Source organism: Palaemon carinicauda, chromosome 16 (assembly GCF_036898095.1).
Source record: "Palaemon carinicauda isolate YSFRI2023 chromosome 16, ASM3689809v2, whole genome shotgun sequence".
NCBI lineage: Eukaryota > Metazoa > Arthropoda > Malacostraca > Decapoda > Palaemonidae > Palaemon > Palaemon carinicauda.
Genome location: NC_090740.1, coordinates 61,727,857 through 61,747,147, shown reverse-complemented (window position 1 = coordinate 61,747,147; position 19,291 = coordinate 61,727,857). Strand labels below are relative to the sequence as shown.

General features: G+C 42.6%; 1 protein-coding gene across 3 annotated transcripts in view; it reads left to right on the top strand.

The window, feature by feature from the left end:
• The window catches only part of eco (Establishment of cohesion), a 183,960-nt gene that overhangs the window by 135,368 nt on the left and 29,301 nt on the right, over positions 1 to 19,291 (top strand). For all 3 annotated transcript variants that reach the window (XM_068389803.1, XM_068389805.1, XM_068389804.1), the window contains exons 8-9: positions 6,977 to 7,211; positions 12,562 to 13,022. In XM_068389803.1, coding sequence (XP_068245904.1) covers positions 6,977 to 7,211; positions 12,562 to 13,022 — 696 coding nt within the window. The remainder of the gene's footprint in view (positions 1 to 6,976; positions 7,212 to 12,561; positions 13,023 to 19,291) is intronic.

The following is a 19,291-nucleotide window of genomic DNA, read 5'->3' as shown; positions in this document are numbered from 1 at the left end:
AGATCTTAAGGATCTTAATGCCCTACGTCGATTTGAAGAATTATCACAATCAGGGACAAAAGCACTAGAATTTCTATTGCAGCAGACTCTTCCTTTTTGGGGAACTGTGTTTTAAAGAGACGTGACACAATCTTGGCTAGATGCTTGGAACAACTGCCCCCTGGAGATTCGTTAAGTCTGTAAAAAATCTGATTTGGTGAATTCCTCTTATCTTGTCTCCCAGACTGAAGTTGAGTTGGCGATGGTAAAGATTGCAAGGCTGAAACAATCTACCATAGGGAGGAGAGAGGCAGCAACTGAAATCCTACTTCTTAGTGTCAATAAACTTGCGTAAAGATCAGATTCCCCAGAAGAGACGAAATCAGCCTTTAGCAAAGACACACCCCATACTTCAAACTCCTCAGACCAAGGGAGAGAGAGCTCCCCCCCCCCAGGTGAAGACTGCAGGTTCAATGGGCCCTACTAATAAAGGGTGCGTACCCTTACTCACCACAGGTAGGAAGTGGCTGATAAAGTGCAAGAAGAGGTAATTTAGTTAACCAATTTCTGAACAAGAGAAATAGTCTGTTATGGATACAGGACTTCCTTTTTCCTTCCTTCCCTACAATGGTTTTTTTAGGTTGACAATCTATTGCTACTAGCACCCTGTTTTAGACCTCTTTTGCAGGGGCATCCTAATACTGGCTGGAGGCTGGAGAGGAGCCTGGTTCAAGTCTCCAGTTCTGGCAGTATTACAGTAGGAGTTGGGAATTCTTTTGGATCCCTCCCCTCTTATTTTGAGTTGGCATGACAATTATCGAAGTTTTTCAGGTCGTTTGTTGTCTCTTAACCCTGGATAGGTACGATGGGTCGTTTGCGACCCCGAGCGTCAAATAAAAACAGGTTTTTCTCACGTGACTCACCCCCGTGACTGAATTTGTGGGTGATCGACCTGCAGGAGGTGTCTCCCCTACACGCTCTAGTAGTGTCCAGATGTGCATTGCTGTAGCTGTACTCCTTCCCCGATTTCTGAGACGCGTCGGGGTCGAGCGCGACCGAGTTTACCCTTCTAAGGTAGTTTGCATAATTATCAAAGTTATTACGTATTATGAAATTGTCGTAGAATGGTGCAACTTGTATAGGTTATCAGTTGTGGAAAGTCTTGGTGGATTGTTTGGCTACCATGTGCATGATTTTTTTTTTAGTTAAAATGTCGTTCATCACCACGAGGACCATTTTACCGCGAGTGCCCCTTTTTCATTTTTTTTCATTTTTTTGCCAAGTCATTTTTCCGTAAGATATTGCCAAATAGGGTCGTAAAACTTTTGCTTGTTTAGTATTGGAAAGTGTGTCTAGATGATCTGGCTACCCATGCATGACTTTGTTTTTGTCAGATACGACGTAGTTATTGGTATATTGGGTATTTAACTCCGGTTACCAATTTCTGTTTTTTTTCAATATTTGTAAAAATTACTACGTAGTAAGGAATTGCCGTATATTATTCATTTTTTTTTTCATGTTTATGTGTTAGAAAGTGTGCCTTGATGGTTGGGCTAACACGTGCATGTCTTTTTTTTTATCTGAGATGCCGTATATTAGAATGTCGGGCATTTTACCGCGAGTGTCCCTTTTTCATTTTTTTTCATTTTTTTGCCAAGTCATTTTTCCGTAAGATATTGCGAAATAGTGTCGTAAAACTTTTGCTTTTTTAGTGTTGGAAAGTGTGTCTAGATAATCTGGCTACCCATGCGTGATTTTGTTTTTGTCAGATACGACGTAGTTATTGGTATATTGGGTATTTAACTGCGGTTGCCAATTTCTGTTTTTTTTTCAATATTTGTAAAAATTTACTACGTAGTAAGGAATTGCCGTATATTATTGATTTTTTTTTCATGTTTATGTGTTAGAAAGTGTGCCTTGATGGTTGGGCTAACACGTGCATGTCTTTTTTTTTATCTGAGATGCCGTATATTAGAATGTTGGGCATTTTTCCGCGAGTGCCCCTTTTTATTTGTTTTGCATTTTTTTGCTTAGTCATGTTACCGTAAGGAATTGGCAAGTAGTGTCGCAAAACTTATATTTTTATAGTGTTGGAAAGTGTTTCTAGATGATCTGGCTACCCATGCCTATTTTTTTTTTAGCCAGATATGGCGTATATATAAGTATGTGTTCGATTTTCCTGTGATTGCCATTTTTTCGTTTTTTCCCATTTCTTTCAAAATTACTACGTACTAAGGAACTATCACAGAGTAATATTTCATTTATATGTTTATTTGTCGGAAAATGTGCCTTGATGGTTTGCCTAGCACGTGGCTGAAATTTTTTTTTTCTGAAATGCCGTATATTAGAATGGCCATTTTTCCACGAGTGCCCCTTTTTATTTGTTTTGCATTTTTTTGCTTAGTCATGTTACCGTAAGGAATTGGCAAGTAGTGTCGCAAAACTTATATTTTTATAGTGTTGGAAAGTGTTTCTAGATGATCTGGCTACCCATGCCTATTTTTTTTTTAGCCAGATATGGCGTATATATAAGTATGTGTTCGATTTTTCTGTGATTGCCATTTTTTCGTTTTTTCCCATTTCTTTCAAAATTACTACGTACTAAGGAACTATCACAGAGTAATTATTCATTTAGATGTTTATTTGTCGGAAAATGTGCCTTGATGGTTTGCCTAGCACGTGGCTGAATTTTTTTTTTTCTGAAATGCCGTATATTAGAATGTTAGCCATTTTTCCGCGAGTGCCCCTTTTTATTTGTTTTGCATTTTTTTGCTTAGTCATGTTACCGTAAGGAATTGGCAAGTAGTGTCGCAAAACTTATATTTTTATAGTGTTGGAAAGTGTTTCTAGATGATCTGGCTACCCATGCCTATCTTTTTTTTAGCCAGATATGGCGTATATATAGGTATGTGTTCGATTTTCCGGTGATTGCCATTTTTTCGTTTTTTCCCAATTCTTTCAAAATTACTACGTACTAAGGAACTATCACAGAGTAATGATTCCTCTAGATGTTTATTTGTCGGAAAATTTTGTTTACTTTTTTTTTGATTGAATATCATCAAATTTTTTTAGCTAAAATATATTGTTTTACATTTTTTTTTTTTCGATTTTATTTCCCTTCAAAAAAATTTTTTTGGGTCAGAATTTTAATTTTATAGTCGTAAAATAATCGACAATTATCCAGCAACCCACCATACAATTTTTATGCATATCCAATAATAATTAGATTAGTAAATAACACCTTGAAATTGACATACCCTTCCTACATTTCAAGTGGCAGATTAGGGAGTCTGAGTCAGTGTGGTTGGCGGCCATTTTGTGGACATATCCGAAGCGTAAGCTGCCCTATCTATATATATTCTTGTTCCCTATAGAATTTGTGATATTTTGGTATATTTTTACCTGCATAAATATCATATTATATATTAAATATATGTATTTTTTTACGAAATTTCTAAGTACTCAAAAAATTACCTTTAGATATGGCCCCTGATATAAATGTAATTTACAAAATAATGAAGATTTTTTTACATATTTCTATTTTAGGATAACATATGTTTATTCCCTAAAAAAATTAGCCACTTCCTATTTTATTTGGGTACCCAAAAAAATTCATGAAATTTGGACAAATTTTTTTGGCCAAAAAAAGTTACCCTTTTTTTCTCATTTCAGATCTTCACCTCCATGGGTCTGACTTCATCCAAAATACATCAAGATGTGTCTTAAACATTCAAGAATCAATTCCTAAAAGGATTTGTGTATATATGTATAAACTTTTTTTTTATGAATTTTTATGTCAGGTCTTTTTTTTTCTACTTAATTTTTTAAAATATTTATAATAAATAGTTTTTCTGCAGATGAGTAGTATTTATCTTTACAGTTGTTTTAAGCATTCATTGAAGTTTTTTTTGGCAAAAGAAAAAAGGAGGTTACTGCAAAAACTGATTTTTCAAGAATTTTTTTTGGCGTCGGGGTCGTTCGCGTCCGAGTATACCCTTAAAGGGGTGTCCGAGGAGCGTACCTATCCAGGGTTAAGCTTTTAGTGAGGTATCAAATCTCAAGCCCATGCCAATTTTACTTCTAGGAAGATCTCTAAGATACAGTACTATATTTCAAGAAGACTTCTGTTTCAAACCTATACTCTTGTGTAAACTCATGACAAGAAAATTATGTTGTGGAAATATGGGCCCTTTTATTCCCAAGAATCTAGAATGGAGTCAGCCCCACCCGGTGACAGTCAGAAGACTGACTATAAACAGAGTCCCGTTCCTCTTGTTTTTAGAGGGAATGGTCATCTTCAAAGCCAGATATTGGATGGCTGAACATGACTTCTTCGCGAAAATTAGTACCTGTTCTGGGAAGTGATATCTCCGCTAGATATAATAGTATCCTCGGTGTGAGTGGTGTTTAGCATCAGAATACTACATGTACGCAGAACCCCTCCCCTGTCAGAGGAACCTTTTGCTTCTCATAGATAATTGGCAGACGTGACAACTTAATAATAGAGCTCAACTTTGAAGTTGAAAGTATGATCTCCCGTCTTTCCTGTCCATCAGTTAAATGACTTTGGTACCTCCTCTCCGATTCTAGTAGATCTAGGAAGCCTCTCCGGGAAAGATAATGATAAGTTACTTCATGATAAAGTACTTTTAGAGTGAAAAGATGCATCTTTACTCCTGTCAGGCGGCAATTAAGGTTTAGTACAGTAGTAGGTCTAGACCAGATGTCCCCTCTTCCGGAGTCAAGTCATTATCGAGTAGAGAGCGGTCAGCACTATCTGAGTAGGAACCGGCTGTGACAATGAAATTTATGTATTGTATATCTCCTAACGAGAAAAGTTTGGCCTTGAATGATTTCCTCTCGCAAATCATTTAATTTTGCCAGATATTTAGTTGGCCAGCAATTTCACCAGTACTGTGGTAATGGTCGATATCCTCTCTTGACGCCAGAGCACAAGAATAGGAGACCGAAGGGAGTCAGATGGACACCATAAATTCTTATGTTTAAGAAACGGTCCTTGTTTCTAGAACTTCCCAAGATAAACTTGAGAAGACCACTGGACTGAATAGTGTTGTAAATTCTCTCTGACCAAGTTGCAGTAAATTTGGTTGATATGTCAAAATAGAAATCTAACTGACATCTTCCTTAGGAAGAGTTAGTCAACAGAAGCAAGGACTATTCAAGTCAAACAGAACCCTTGTATTTGGAGTTTTTCAAGAGTTTGGATTTCCTAGGCTTTGTTACCCTGTGGGACGTATTTACGTTGACAACAATTAAAATCAAACTTGGCTGGGTTCGAGTGATGAGATGGATGACGTTACAGACTCCAATGCTTCAACAGGTAATATTCTTGCGCCAGACACGTAGGAAGGCTAGTCCGAGTCAACTTTTATTTGCAAGTCCTGACATTCATGAGGCAGGTCAACGGTCTTGGCAAGACTCCTTACTTCTCTCTTAAGGGGAGGTACATGCCCACAGTTGTGCTATGTATGCTCTGTGAGCTAGTAGACCACCATTAAAACTTCTGTGGTCTAAGTTTGCCTCTGACTCCATTGCAAGGTTTCTGCACAAATTTCTGCGAGGAAGGTCTCCCTTATGGAAGGTCTAAGAAGCTCCTTCCTGCACCTTTTGTGAGGCAAAGGAAGTACTATAATGAATTGGACGACTTTCTTTCTCCTCTTGCCTTTGAATCAACAGTATGAGCTCTGCCAGTTGTTGACACCTCATTAAAAGTTTTCATAGCTGTGTTCCAGCTTGCGCTGTTATCTTCTATGTAAAGAACTCGGGTATGTATAGTTAGGAAAAATACAAAGTACTGTACTTCCAAATTTGTCATATTTATAAAGAATTTTTTTTTTCCAATTTTTCATAATTCTGTCATTAATTTTATATCGGATATATAGTCGACTGTATTTTGCTTGAATTATTTTAATTATCTCTGCCAACAAAGTTGGAAGGAAGTTATGTTTTACCCCCTGTTTGTGTGTGTTTGTTTGTGAATAGCTTCCTGGCCACAATTTTAATCAATGAAAATTTTGAGGATTACCTGTTATATAAAAAGCTGGAAATTATTAAAATTTGGAAGGTCAAGGTCAGACCTCAAAGTCACTGTCATGCAAAACCTCCAATTCACGTAATCAGCAACGAGTTTGGACATCGTTGTCACAGAGACTTGAAACTTGGTTCATATTTGAGTGTATGAAAATCCACTCCAATTAATACTTGTTAATGTCGAAGGTCAATGTCGAAAAATAATCTGCCGTATTTGCAATTATGCAATTATATTTTTGCAAATGTGTTGTATATATCATCATCATGATCTATTAGAGAAAGAGAGCTTGAAAGGATCTTGATAATGTTAGTATTATAATGTGCTGTACTTGTAGTTACATTATTACAGTGATGTACACCATTACTTAATATGCTAGTATATTTTTTTTTATCGGTTGAGTTTAGGGTCCCCTAGTCATGCATTTCACTATCATTGAGGAGACCTTGAACCAAGTACCCACTAATAAAGATTGTTGAGTGTACTTCTACAAAGAAAATATTTTTAACAATAACAATTTAATAAACTACTGCAGTTGCTGTAAGGGTCTAATCTATAAATTGTAAAATTTCTGTTACAGCCATAAGTTTCAGAAATGTAACATGTATCTCGAATATGAACATCAGCAGCCAAGGTTATTTCAAGCCATTGTCATCTTCAGTGTATATCGTTACTCAATCAAATAAACAAGGCTGAGCAATGTAGTAGTTAGGGGTCACTATAATCTGACTAAATCATGTTTTTTTTTTTTTCTTAGAAATTATCAATTACAATATTGATTATAGACAACCAGTGAGAGAAGTTAATGCTCTCAAGTTGATATTATTGAACATATGATAAATTGTGAAATTTAACGTGTCCCATATGTGTCTAATTGTATTAGGCCCTTTTTTTTTTTATATGTATGCAGTTTTTTGGAAAGATTTATAAAGAAAAATTCTATTTCAGCTTACCTTCATCATCATTACCATCTGTGAAGGCTAACCCTCGACCAAAGCCAACCAGAGTCCCTACTACTCCTTCGCCTCCAAAGCGTATGGCATCCCCAAAGAAAGGGAAAAAGCTTTTTAACCCAAGATCATTGACATTATCCTCCAAAGAACCATCTGAATTACAAAATCTGGAAAATACCGTTGATGACGCAAAAACTACAGAGAGTTTTGAAACCAGTCCTAAGAAACAAGTTAGTATGATTAATTTTAAAATCGGTACTGTACATGCATCTGAACTGATTTTAATTTTTGACTTTTTAGTGCATATTGTGGAATAAAAAAAATGTGACTTCAATTATAGAATTGCTTGCTTGTTATGTGATGACATGATTAGTGTCAAATATAATAGGTTTATTTTCTTCTAGGTTTTTTTTTTTTTTTTTTTTTTTTTTTTTTACTCTGCTAATGTTTGTTTCATCACAAACCCATCACTTATAAATCATAGCCTTTAATGTCCCTTAACAAGAGTCTTCGGTATAACAAACATAAAAGTAGCATTAGTCTCTGTATGCATTGTTGGAAGCCTAAGTAAGAACCAGTCTTCACTGTAATGCCAGTTAAGATTTATGTAGAAGATCCCCAGCTCTTTTGCTCTTCACTTAGGATTGGGGAAAACCTTTATACAGAAAACATGACCTAAATTTTACTTCAATTTTGGTGTGGAACATAAGTTGGAATCATTTTGGATATACACCAATTTACTGTATATATAATGAAGAATAGTGAAAGGAGTTGGAGTGGGGTTGGAGGAAGATGGTAAGCCAGTGGTCTGTGGAGGTATGTAATAAGTGGGAGAATCCGTTTAAAACGAGGTTCTCCCCTAATGGGCCCTTTCTTGCTGCGTTGAGTATTACGAGGTTTTGAGGTTATATGGTGGTGCATTGCAATACTATGTGTAACTATGCTCTGTCTTGCAGTACATTGTTGTGATGATGTGTAGTCTCCTGTTGTCCAGATTGAGATTTTGTGTTAGGATACAAAACTTTTAAACTCGTACACATACATATACCAAGGCAATCCCCCCAATTTTGGGGGTTAGCCGACATCAACAAATGAAACAAAAACAAAAAAGGGGACCTCTACTCTCTACGTTCCTCCCAGCCTAACAAGGGACTCGACCGAGTTCAGCTGTTACTGCTAGGGTGCCACAGCCCACCCTCCCCCGTTATCCACCACAGATGAAGCTTCATAATGCTGAATCCCCTACTGCTGCTACCTCCGTGGTCATCTAAGGCATCGGAGGAAGCAGCAGGGCCTACTGGAACTGCGTCACAATTGCTCGCCATTCATTCCTATTTCTAGCACGCTCTCTTGCCTCTCTCACATCTATCCTCCTATCACCCATAGCTTCCTTCACTCCATCCATCCACCCAAACCTTGGCCTTCCTCTTGTACTTCTCCCATCACCTTCTTTAGCAGACAGCCATTTTCCATTCTCTCAACATGGCCAAACCACCTCAACACATTCATATCCACTCTAGCTGCTAACTCATTTCTTACACCTGTTCTCACTCTCACCACTTCGTTCCTAACCCTATCTACTCGAGATACACCAGCCATACTCCTTAGACACTTCATCTCAAACACATTCAACTTCTGTCTCTCCATCACTTTCATTCCCCACAACTCCTATCCATACATCACAGTTGGTACAATCACTTTCTCATATAGAACTCTCTTTACATTCATGCCCAACCCTCTATTTTTTACTAGTCCCTTAACTGCCCCCAACACTTTGCAACCTTCATTCACTCTCTGACATACATCTGCTTCCACTCCACCATTTGCTGCAACAACAGACCCCAAGTACTTAAACTGATCCACCTCCTCAAGTAACTCTCCATTCAACATGACATTCAACCTTGCACCACCTTCCCTTCTCGTACATCTCATAACCTTACTCTTACCCACATTAACTCTCAACTTCCTTCTCTCACACACACTTCCAAATTCTGTCACTAATTGGCCAAGCTTCTCTTCTGTGTCTGCAACCAGCATAGTATCATCCGCAAACAACAACTGATTTACCTCCCATTCATGGTCATTCTCGTCTACCAGTTTTAATCGTCCAAGCACTTGAGAATTCACTTCTCTCACCACTCCATCAACATACAAGTTAAACAACCATGGCGACATCACACATCCCTGTCTCAGCCCCACTCTCACCAGAAACCAATCGCTCACCTCATTTCCTATCCTAACGCATGCTTTACTACCTTGGTAGAAACTTTTACTGCTTGCAACAACCTTCCACCAACTCCATATAACCTCATCATATTCCACATTGCTTCCCTATCAACTCTATCATACGCTTTCTCCAGATCCATAAACGCAACATACACCACCTTACCTTTTGCTAAATATTTCTCGCATATCTGCCTAACTGTAAAAATCTGATTCATACAACCCCTACCTCTTCTAAAACCAGCCTATACTTCTAAGATTGCATTCTCTGTTTTATCCTTTATCCTATTAATCAGTACTGTGCCATACACTTTTCCCACCACACTCAACAAACTAATATCCCTTGAATTACAACTCTCATGCACATCTCCCTTACCCTTATATAGTGGTACAATACACACACAAACCCAATCTACTGGTACCATTGACAACACAAAACACATATTATCAATATCACCAACCATTCAAGTGCAGTTACACCTCCTTCCTTCAACATCTCGGCTCTCACACCATCCATACCAGATGCTTTTCCTACTCTCGTTTCATCTAGTGCTTTCCTCACTTCCTCTCTTGTAATCTCTCTCATTCTCATCTCCCATCACCAGCACCTCAACACTTGCAACAGCAATTATATCTGCCTCCCTATTATCCTCAACATTCAGTAAACTTTCAAAGTATTCCGCCCACCTTTTCCTTGCCTCCTCTCCTTTTAAAAACCTTCCATTTGCATCTTTCACTGTCTCTTCAATTTTTGAACCAGCCTTCCTTATTCTCTTCACTTCTTTCCAAAACTTCTTATTCTCTATATGAATGACCCCACCTCAGGTCAGCTGCCTTCTTGGCCTCACTTACCTTGCACTTTACTTCCTCATTTTTCTCTCTATATCTTTCATACTTCTCTACACTATTACTCTGCAGCCATTCTTCAAAAGCCTTTTTTTTTTTCTTCCACTTTTACCTTCACTCCTTCATTCCACCATTCACTGCCCTTCCTCATGCTGCCACCAACAAACTTCTTGCCACACACATCACTTGCAATCCCAACAAAATTTTCTCTTTTTAACTTCCACTCCTCTAAATTACCAGTTTCTCCTACTTTCACTTCGTCATATGCCATTTTCAACCTTTCTTGATGTTTACTTTATACCCCCTGTTTTATTAGCTCTTCAACCCTCACTAGCTCCCTTTTACATCCTCCTACTCTATTCCCCCACTCTTTTGCTACAACTAATTTTCCTTCCACCAAAAAATGATCAGACATACTGTTAGCCATACCCCTAAACACATGCACATCTTTCAATCTTCCAAACATTCTTTTAGTTATCAACACATAATCCATTAACGCCCTTTCTACCACTCTTCCATTTGCCACTCTTACCCATGTATACTTGTTTTTATCTTTCTTTTTGAAAAAGCTAGAACTTATCACCATCTCTTGCTCAACACATATCTACCAGTGTCTCACCACTCATTTTCACCTGGTACGCCATACTTCCCAATGACACCTTGTACCTCTCCAGCGCCCACTCTAGCATTTCAGTGACTCATTACAACATAATTCCTTCTCCCCAGTCCTTCTACACACCTAGTTAAATCATTCCAAAACTCATTCCGCTCTTCACTTTTCTCACAACCTGGCCCATATGCACTGACAAAAGCGCAACATTCCCTACCCAACCTAACCCTTTCCCACATTAACCTAGATGATATCTCTTTCCATTCCACTACTTTATCTGTCATCCATTCACTCAGCAATAAAGCCACGCCTTCTCTTGCTCTTCACCTTTCAATTCCAGACACTCTACGAGACATTTCACCAAACATCACTTCACCTTTCCCTTTTATCTTTGTCTCACACAAAGCCAATATATCCATCCTTCTATACCTAAACATACTTCCAATCTCATATCTTTTACTCTCTATCGTACTACATCCACGTACATTCAAACACCCCAAAACTAGAGTGCGGGGAACAGTCACTCTCCCTCCAGCTCCACCTCTTTGATGTCTCACAGGATTATAATACAGGAGAGGTGGTTCCCAGCCCCCTTGTCCCGTCCCTTTTAGTCACCTCTTACGACACGCAAGGATATGTTGGCTCTATTCTAATTGTTTTTATGCCCCCGCGGCCAAAGGGGGCATTTACATAGTAAATACCATAATTAAAATTTGGTTCTTACATTTTTTATTGGTGGACATAATGAAACTAACTTGTTGTTTTTATGATGGAGATTCTGTCAATCCCTTTTTAGTGTTGCTCTGTTTGATAGACAAAATAATACTGTCTTATTATGATTGATGAGTTTCTTGAAATGAAATGATTTAGTGATATACTGAATACAATTTTTTTTTTATATGTAATGTATATTGATTCAATCCCAGCCAAGTAAGTTACTTGACATAGTGGTCAGGCTGAAATCTTAAAGGTTTTACATTCCAGGCTTCACTTTTAGATTTTTTTAAATGTGGTCTTGAAAGATAATACAATAGTACCTTGATTTGATAGATTAATTTGTTCTGGTATCGAGCTTGCAACCTAAAATGCTTGTACAGTATTCTAAAACTATTTTTCCCATAAGAAATAAATGAAATTTACCCATTCCTCAAATCCTTAAATACTTTTTCAACTCTTTTGAAGGTTTTGTAATAGTAATTTTTGAACAATTTATAACCCCTAACATCAGAAGGGAATGACATGGGATATTCCACAATGAAAGAAATAATGGATATATCTCACTACCTTTGAGGAGAGTCATGGCTAGCGTGAAGAGTGCGAGAGAAGGGGGATGGGGTTACTGCTCGAAAGGAGAATATCCATGAACAGTTCTGGTAAATTATCAGAATTTCTCTTTTTTTTTTAACAGAATTTGGTATCACAAACTGAATCGCTTGATTTATTATATAAACACTTAATTTTTTACAGTCATTTAACTTTTACAAGAAACCTATCTAAAGATGACAACTTTACCTTTTCTTTGAAATAGCAGGAAAAAGGTAAGAATCATTAGAACACTTTGTGGGTTGCGTATGTGCGCCATTTGACTGATTTTGTGTTTGTTTCATTAGTACAGTACTTGTTCACAAAAAATACCCATACCGTGCAAAATTTTTGCTTGCTGACTGATGCAATACTTATAACTCTATTCAAATTTGTATGCTCATATTCAGAGTTTCTCGTTACCCAAAGTACTACTGTATATGAAACGGGTAATTGAAGTAGTAAAAGTGAGTATGAGGGCTTATGCCAACTTGTAAATTTTATGTTGGAGATATTTTAATTCTTGGTGTTTTGAGCTACTGTCAGGAACTAGGTTGATAAGTGGTGTGATTTTCCTAATTCAAGATATTTTTTTGCAGAATTGCATTTATTTGCGAAAATCACCTCGAAAACATGATGCGACGTTTTCTCCTAAGAGGTCTCCCGATAAAGGAGACAGATTTTCGTCTCCAGTCAGAAGATCTCCAAGAAACTGCAGATCCCCATCAAGGACTCCTAACAAAACATCCATAGCCAAAACAGATACAGAGACACCTAAAAAGATAACTGCTAAAAGATGCTCTACAGAGTTGAACTTTGAACAATCACCAAAGAAGAAATCATCAGATAAAAACAATTCAGAAGAGAAGCTAAACAAAGAATTGGAATTAGTCAAAGAACAGAATAAAGAATTATCAAAGGAGAATTTGTCAGAAGCCTCAGAATTAGATGGACCTGAGAATAGCAATACTACAAAGGGATCATCAAATTCTCCTAAACTTTATCCTTTGTTTGACTCACAAAACTGGCGCCCTTCTACAGCTTCACCAAAGAAAAAAAAGTAAGATGTATTCTAGTTGATAGTTATTGTTTGAATAGTTTGGAAATATTAAAAAAAAGAGAAATTACTTTTAAACTTAAACTACTGAGAGCAATATAGTAAATGGCAGTTGTTGAGGGTCTACTTATGCTTAGTTTGTTGATCTATACATCGATGTTGTGATTAAGATTTCAGATAGAATTGTAGGTGTATGTATGGTATTTTTTATCTTTAATTAGTTGAATTTAGTGAGTAGTACTATGTAAAGGAAATATTTTGCTGCTGTTATACAAGTGGTGGTCACTGTATTGAAAATTTCTCTATGTGGCTTATTCACTGGTAGTAGTTATTCTTTGCTAGTCACTTTACCAATCTGTCCTGCTGGAGCTTCTAATTTTTTATCATCATTGTGTATGAACATTTGGTAAAGTCAGTATTTTATTTCTTGTTAAAATAGAATAATATAATTTTGGTTTTGTGATTTTTTCAAAACCCATCATCCTCTGTTTAATGAGAGCCTGAGTTTTATATGATAAGGTCAATATTTTTCTCTTAATTTTGTTCTGCATAATCTGACTAACTTTGTCATTATCTATGATACATTAGGTTGTTTTTCACGGCTTCAACATCAAGTTAGTGCTAGGAAGTAAGAAGACTGCTCTATTAACATCGGTTTTCCAAAGAGGGAGGATTAGATTAATCAAAGATTTGCATCTTTATGTTTTCCATGATTTATTTTTGGGATAGACTTCCATTTCAGATCTAATTACTGCTTGTTCCAACACGGAGTACTTACCTCGAACTATTTTCTTAGGAGAGTCTGGGAATCTCCTTAATCACCGACCAAGAATTTTGCGTAGTTCTCCCTCTCTCCGCTACCTCGCAGGGGCGCTCCAGGTTGGAAGGATACTCGCTCTGGAGAGACCCTGGGTTACGCGTGGGGTCGTGCTTGTTAGCCAGTAAGCGTCTGGTCGTGGCGTTGATTGTATCTCGCCGCTCTCTCTCTCTTATCCCGGCCGTTCACCTTGTGTTCCCACGTGTTCCTTTGTGTTCTCCTTACCTTGTCCCGCGTGTTCCCTTGTGTTCTTCTTACCTTGTCCCACGTGTTCCCTTGTGTTCCTTTCTCTTGTGTACCACGTGTTTCTGTTGTGTTCCTCACCTTTCCCTAGTGTGCTTGTGTCGTTTGACTTGCGTTTTCCATGGAATCTCAGCATCGCTGTCCCGGGCCCCAAGATGGTAAGTCTTGCGGGGCATGGCTCTCGTCGCCCGAGGTTGACTCGCACACCTTGTGCTCCTCGTGTCGGGGGAAGAGATGTTCCCCAGCCTCCAAGTGCCATGAGTGCGAGTCATGGCCGGAGCTCCAATGGACCGCTGACGTCGCCCTCGGCGCAGTCTGAGAGGGGTTCTCCTTCGCCTTCCCCTACCCAGAGTAGGGGACGAGGTAAATCCGTTCCGGGAAGCGGCCCATTGCCGTTCCCCATGAGTCTGATGTGGGGGATTCTCTGTCCAAGGGACCTGTGCAGACAAGTGGGTGGTCTGCTAGTGTGGCGGGAGTGTGTGTTGTAGACGAAGGCCTGGTGCCCGCAGGACGCGTCGTAAGTGTAGACCCGGTGTGGGGGTTACGAATCAGCGCCCACCCCCACACCCGAACAGTGCTTTTCAGGTTCAGCGGGTTCCGGGGGTGGCCAGAACAAAGAAAGGCGGCCCACGTGCTCCTTGGACCCCGACTCCATCGTTTGGATGGCTCCTAGGATGCCCTTCAGGTCCCCCATGAGGCAGAAGGAGGATATCGAGGGTTGGTTCGCCCCTCGACCCATCATCTGTTCACCCCCGGCGCCATCGGCCACGCATATGCTGGACTTCATGGAGCCTGTGACCCCGAGTACCAGACCCAGAACCCCCAGGAGGCTTGTGGTAGAGACGGAGGATTCAGCTTCCTCGTATTCTTCTGACGATTTTTCCTATGACTCCTATTCGTCGGATAGCTACAGTGTTTGAGACTCTAGGAGGAAGAGGAAGCGGTCCAGGAGGAGGAGACCAAGCCCACACGACATCCCGCCCAGCAAGAAGGTGAGGTCGTCGAGGCTCTAGAGACTACCGTAGGAGGTTGTCACCGAAGAAGCGGTATGTTACCGTTGTCCGGCATCGTCGAAAATCCAGCAGGTCGGTTGCCGCTCCAGTGCCTGCCTCGGTGGTTGCTGGAGCCGCTCCCGTTTCCCTGCACAGTGTCTCTTCGGCTCCGCCCGCTTGTCTGGTGCAGCCGTTGGCACACTCGTTGTTACCCCGACCTAGTAAGTTGGCGGCTCCACCTGTGTGTAGGCAACTCCCGCGGGTTAAGCACAGCAACACAATCCCAAGATCTTTAGTCGCAGCGGTCCTGGCCAAGTTTCGTGATTTGCCGCTGTCACAACCATCAACCAGCGCCATTCGGGTGACCCTGGGAGAGGATTAGACCCATGACGGCTACCTCCACTCCGGCGGCTCTACCCGTGATGGAGGCACCCGCTCCATCACCCTACCAGGAGGGGAGGGAGGCCTCCGTACTCAAAGATCCCTCCGCGTTCGAGGAACCATCCGACGCAGAGGTATGGTTAGTGGATGACCTAGTAGACTCAGGTGAGTGCTCTGCGGAAGAGGTCTCGTCCTATCGTAAGGTGCTTGCGCTCATCCGACGGCACCATAAGTTGGACGAGCCTCAACCAACAGCTGAACGAGCTTGGCTCTCAGGGCTGGGCAGGATGGTAGAGGACCCTGTCCAGAAGAAGCCGTCCCTGACCCTGCCATTAGCCCCCAATGTTGCCATGGGGATGGAGCACGTAGACCTTTACGTGTCAGGACCGAAGAATTCCTTGAGGGCGCAGGGCTCATTCAAACTCCTACCGGGTCTCAGGACCCAGAGAAAATTCTATGTACCTGACGGTCATCATTCAGGGCCCCGCACGTTGGAGGAAGCGGTCGCTACCCTGAACCAGGGCAACTCGGACGAGCGTAGCCTGAACGCTCCGGTGGTCTTCTCACAAGCGGAGGCCACCATAATAGAGGTCACCGCTCAGGACATCGTAAATGTGACCTCTTGGCTGGATTGGTGGGCCTGTACGCTGGCAGACTTCCAAATCTCGCACGACCTCTCAGTGCCAGACAACCAGACTCTCCTGAAGGAATTGATCCGCTCGGGGGGTAAGGCGATGAAGTTCCTGACCTTTCAGTCCCTTACCCAGGCAGCCAACTGGGTTCTGAGGAGAAGGAACACCATCCTGAACAGACTATCCCGCAGGCTCCCCGAGCGAGAAGCAAAGTTCCTGAGGATCTCTCCCGTCTGGGCCGAAACGGTGTTCCCTCTCCAGACGGTAGCGGAGACGATGGAGAGAGTCTGCAAGCTGAAGGGGTCAGCCGAGCCCAGGCAGCAGTTGCCAAGGCGGCCCCTTGTGAGGAGACCTTCGGCGGACGGGGCCATCCTGCCTGCCCCCACGGTTAGGCAAGAAGCTTCCACCTCTTCATGGCACCAGTCTCCTCGGCCCTCCAGGAGGGGTGGTGCTCAACCTCAAACTGCCTATAGACCCAAGTTCTCAGGGTCAAGGAGAGGCCGGTCAAACCGCCTCCCTAGAAGGAGATAGGGAGATAGGCCCCCTACACCTTCCCCCGCCCCTGGTGGGGGGATGCCTCAAACATTATTGTCAAGCATGGCGGGACAACGGAGCGGACCCATGGACGGTGACTGTTCTCAGGGAGGGATATAGGATCCCCCGCCTGTCGGAGCCGCCTCCGTTGATCCCCGAACACCGAGCGGTATGGTTAGCTTCCAACGACTCGGAGAAGAAGACAGCCCTGCAGGCAGAGGTGGAGACTATGCTGGAGAATAGAGCCCTGCAACCTGTGTACGAGCTATCACCGGGCTTCTACAGCAGGCTCTTCCTGATGGAGAAGGCGACGGGAGGTTGGAGACCGGTAATCGACCTCTCGGCATTGAACAAATTCATCAGGAAAACCCCCTTCAAGATGGACACGCTGAAGTCGGTGTTGGCAGCCTTGAGAAAAGGGGGTTTCATGATGTCCCTGGATCTCAAGGATGCCTACTTCCAGATTCCCGTTCACCCCTCCAACAGGAAGTTTCTCAGAGTAAAGTGCGGCTCCCAGACTCTTCAATTCAGGACCCTCTGCTTCAGTCTGTTGACAGCCCCTCAAGTCTTCACGAGAGTCTTCGCCCTGGTCTCGACCTGGGCACACAGCGTAACATCAGGCTGATAAGGTACCTCGACGATTGGTTGCTGCTTTCAGCCTCAGAGGTAGCCTTAAAAGATCAAGGCATTCGCTGGGTAAATTTCTGCAAGGAGCTCGGGATAACAATCAATCTCGGAAAATCCCAGCCAGTCCCCACCACCAGGATGACGTACCTGGGGTTGGTGCTAGATTCCCAGCTGGTGAGAGCCTTCCCATCCCAGGAGAGACTAGACACCTGGACCAGGTGATTCGTCCGTTCCTAGCCGGTACGCCGATGAGAACCAAGGATTGGCAGAGATTAGTGGGTCACCTGGTCTCGTTGGAGAAGTTGGTTCCTCAAGGCAGGCTTAAACTCAGACTGGTTCAGTGGAACCTGAAAGATCTCTGGTCAGTGGGAGGTTCCCCACTGAAGATAGTCCCGGTGTCTCCTTCCTCCAAGGGTGATCTCCTCTGGTGGTCCGACAGGAGGAATACGTTGAAAGGGATTCCGTTCGGCTCCCCTCCTCCGGAGATGCTGCTCTTCACAGACGCATCAAAGGAGGGGTGGGGAGTGCACCTCCCCGAGGAAACAGCGGAGGGAAAATGGTCAGTGGAGGAAAAGACCCGGCACATCAATCTTCTGGAGCTCATGGCAGTGCAGAGGGCACTGGTAAGTTTCGCCCTCCTCCTTCGGGGGAACTCGGTACCCCTCATGTGCAACAACGTCACGGTAATGGCGTACATCAAGAAGCAAGGAGGATTAAGGTCAAGGGAATTGTGCGATCTCACAGCTCGAGTCCTAGAGTGGACCGAAAGGAACGACATTCTCCTATCGGCCAGATTCATCCCTGGAAAAAGAAATGTCCTGGCGGACGGACTAAGAAGGACAGGCCAAATAGTAGGATAGGAATGGTCTCTTCACCCCCAAGTGGCACAGGAAGTCCTCCGTCGTTGGGGCTCCCCAGTGATAGACATGTTCACCACAAGACTAAACGCAAAGCTCCGCGTGTTTTGCTCCCCGGTACCGGATCCGACGGCAGCCTTCAAGGACGCCTTCCAGCACCCTTGGGACAACCTCGACGTCTACGCCTTTCCCCCCTTCGGAATGATCAAGCAGGTCCTCAACAGGTTAAGACAGTCAAAGTCCACAGAGATGACTTTGGTAGCGCCCTGGTGGCCGGAGAGGGAGTGGTTCGTGGATCTTCAGGACCTAGCCACCCTTCCTCCGTGGCCCTTACCGGCAAGAGAAGACCTGCTAAGCCAACCACGAAAACCCTCGGGCTGAGGCTACACGCGTGGAGGTTATCAAGCGGCTGTTAAGGAAGGAAGGCTTCTCGGACAAGACAGCGGATAGGATGTCGGGGTATCTGCGGAAGTCTTCTTGCGTTGTATACCAAGGGAAATGGGCAACCATTGTCAAGTGGTGTGCCTCTCATAATCTGCGGCCCTTGGATGTTTCGGTCCACAATATCGCTGACTTCCTGGTACACCTGAGGGATGACCTAGGAGTCTCCATCCCAGCCATCAAAGGAGTTCAAGCGGCACTAGGTCAGGTGTTCCAACTCGAGGGCATCAATCTGGGGACCTCGCGTCACATCTCGATGCTCAGGAGTTTTGAGCAAACTTCTGACCCCTGCACCTCGAAGGTTCCCCAGTGGGATGTAGCCAAGGTCCTCAAGGCCCTCTCACGGCCCCCGTATGAGCTTCTCAAGGATATCTTGGACAAGGATCTCACCCTCAAAGCCGTCTTCTTGCTAGACCTGGCCTCAGCCAAACGAGTGAGTGAGCTCCACGGTCTGTCCTTCGAGGTGTCCCATTCGAAAGGGTGGAAGGACATGACATTCAAGTTTTTGCCGGAGTTCGTAGCAAAGACCCAGAACCCTGCAATTGCGGACTCTAGGTTCGAAGAATTCTCAATCCCGGCTATTTCACGTTCAGACAACCCTAGTGACCTGCTCTTGTGTCCCGTAAGGACCGTCAGGAAGTACCTTAGTAGGACGGCCAAACTCAGACCGGCTGTGAAAAGTTTGTTTGTTTCCACAGGCTCGGTCAAGAAGGCAGTTTCAAAAAACACCATTTCCTTCTGGCTGTGG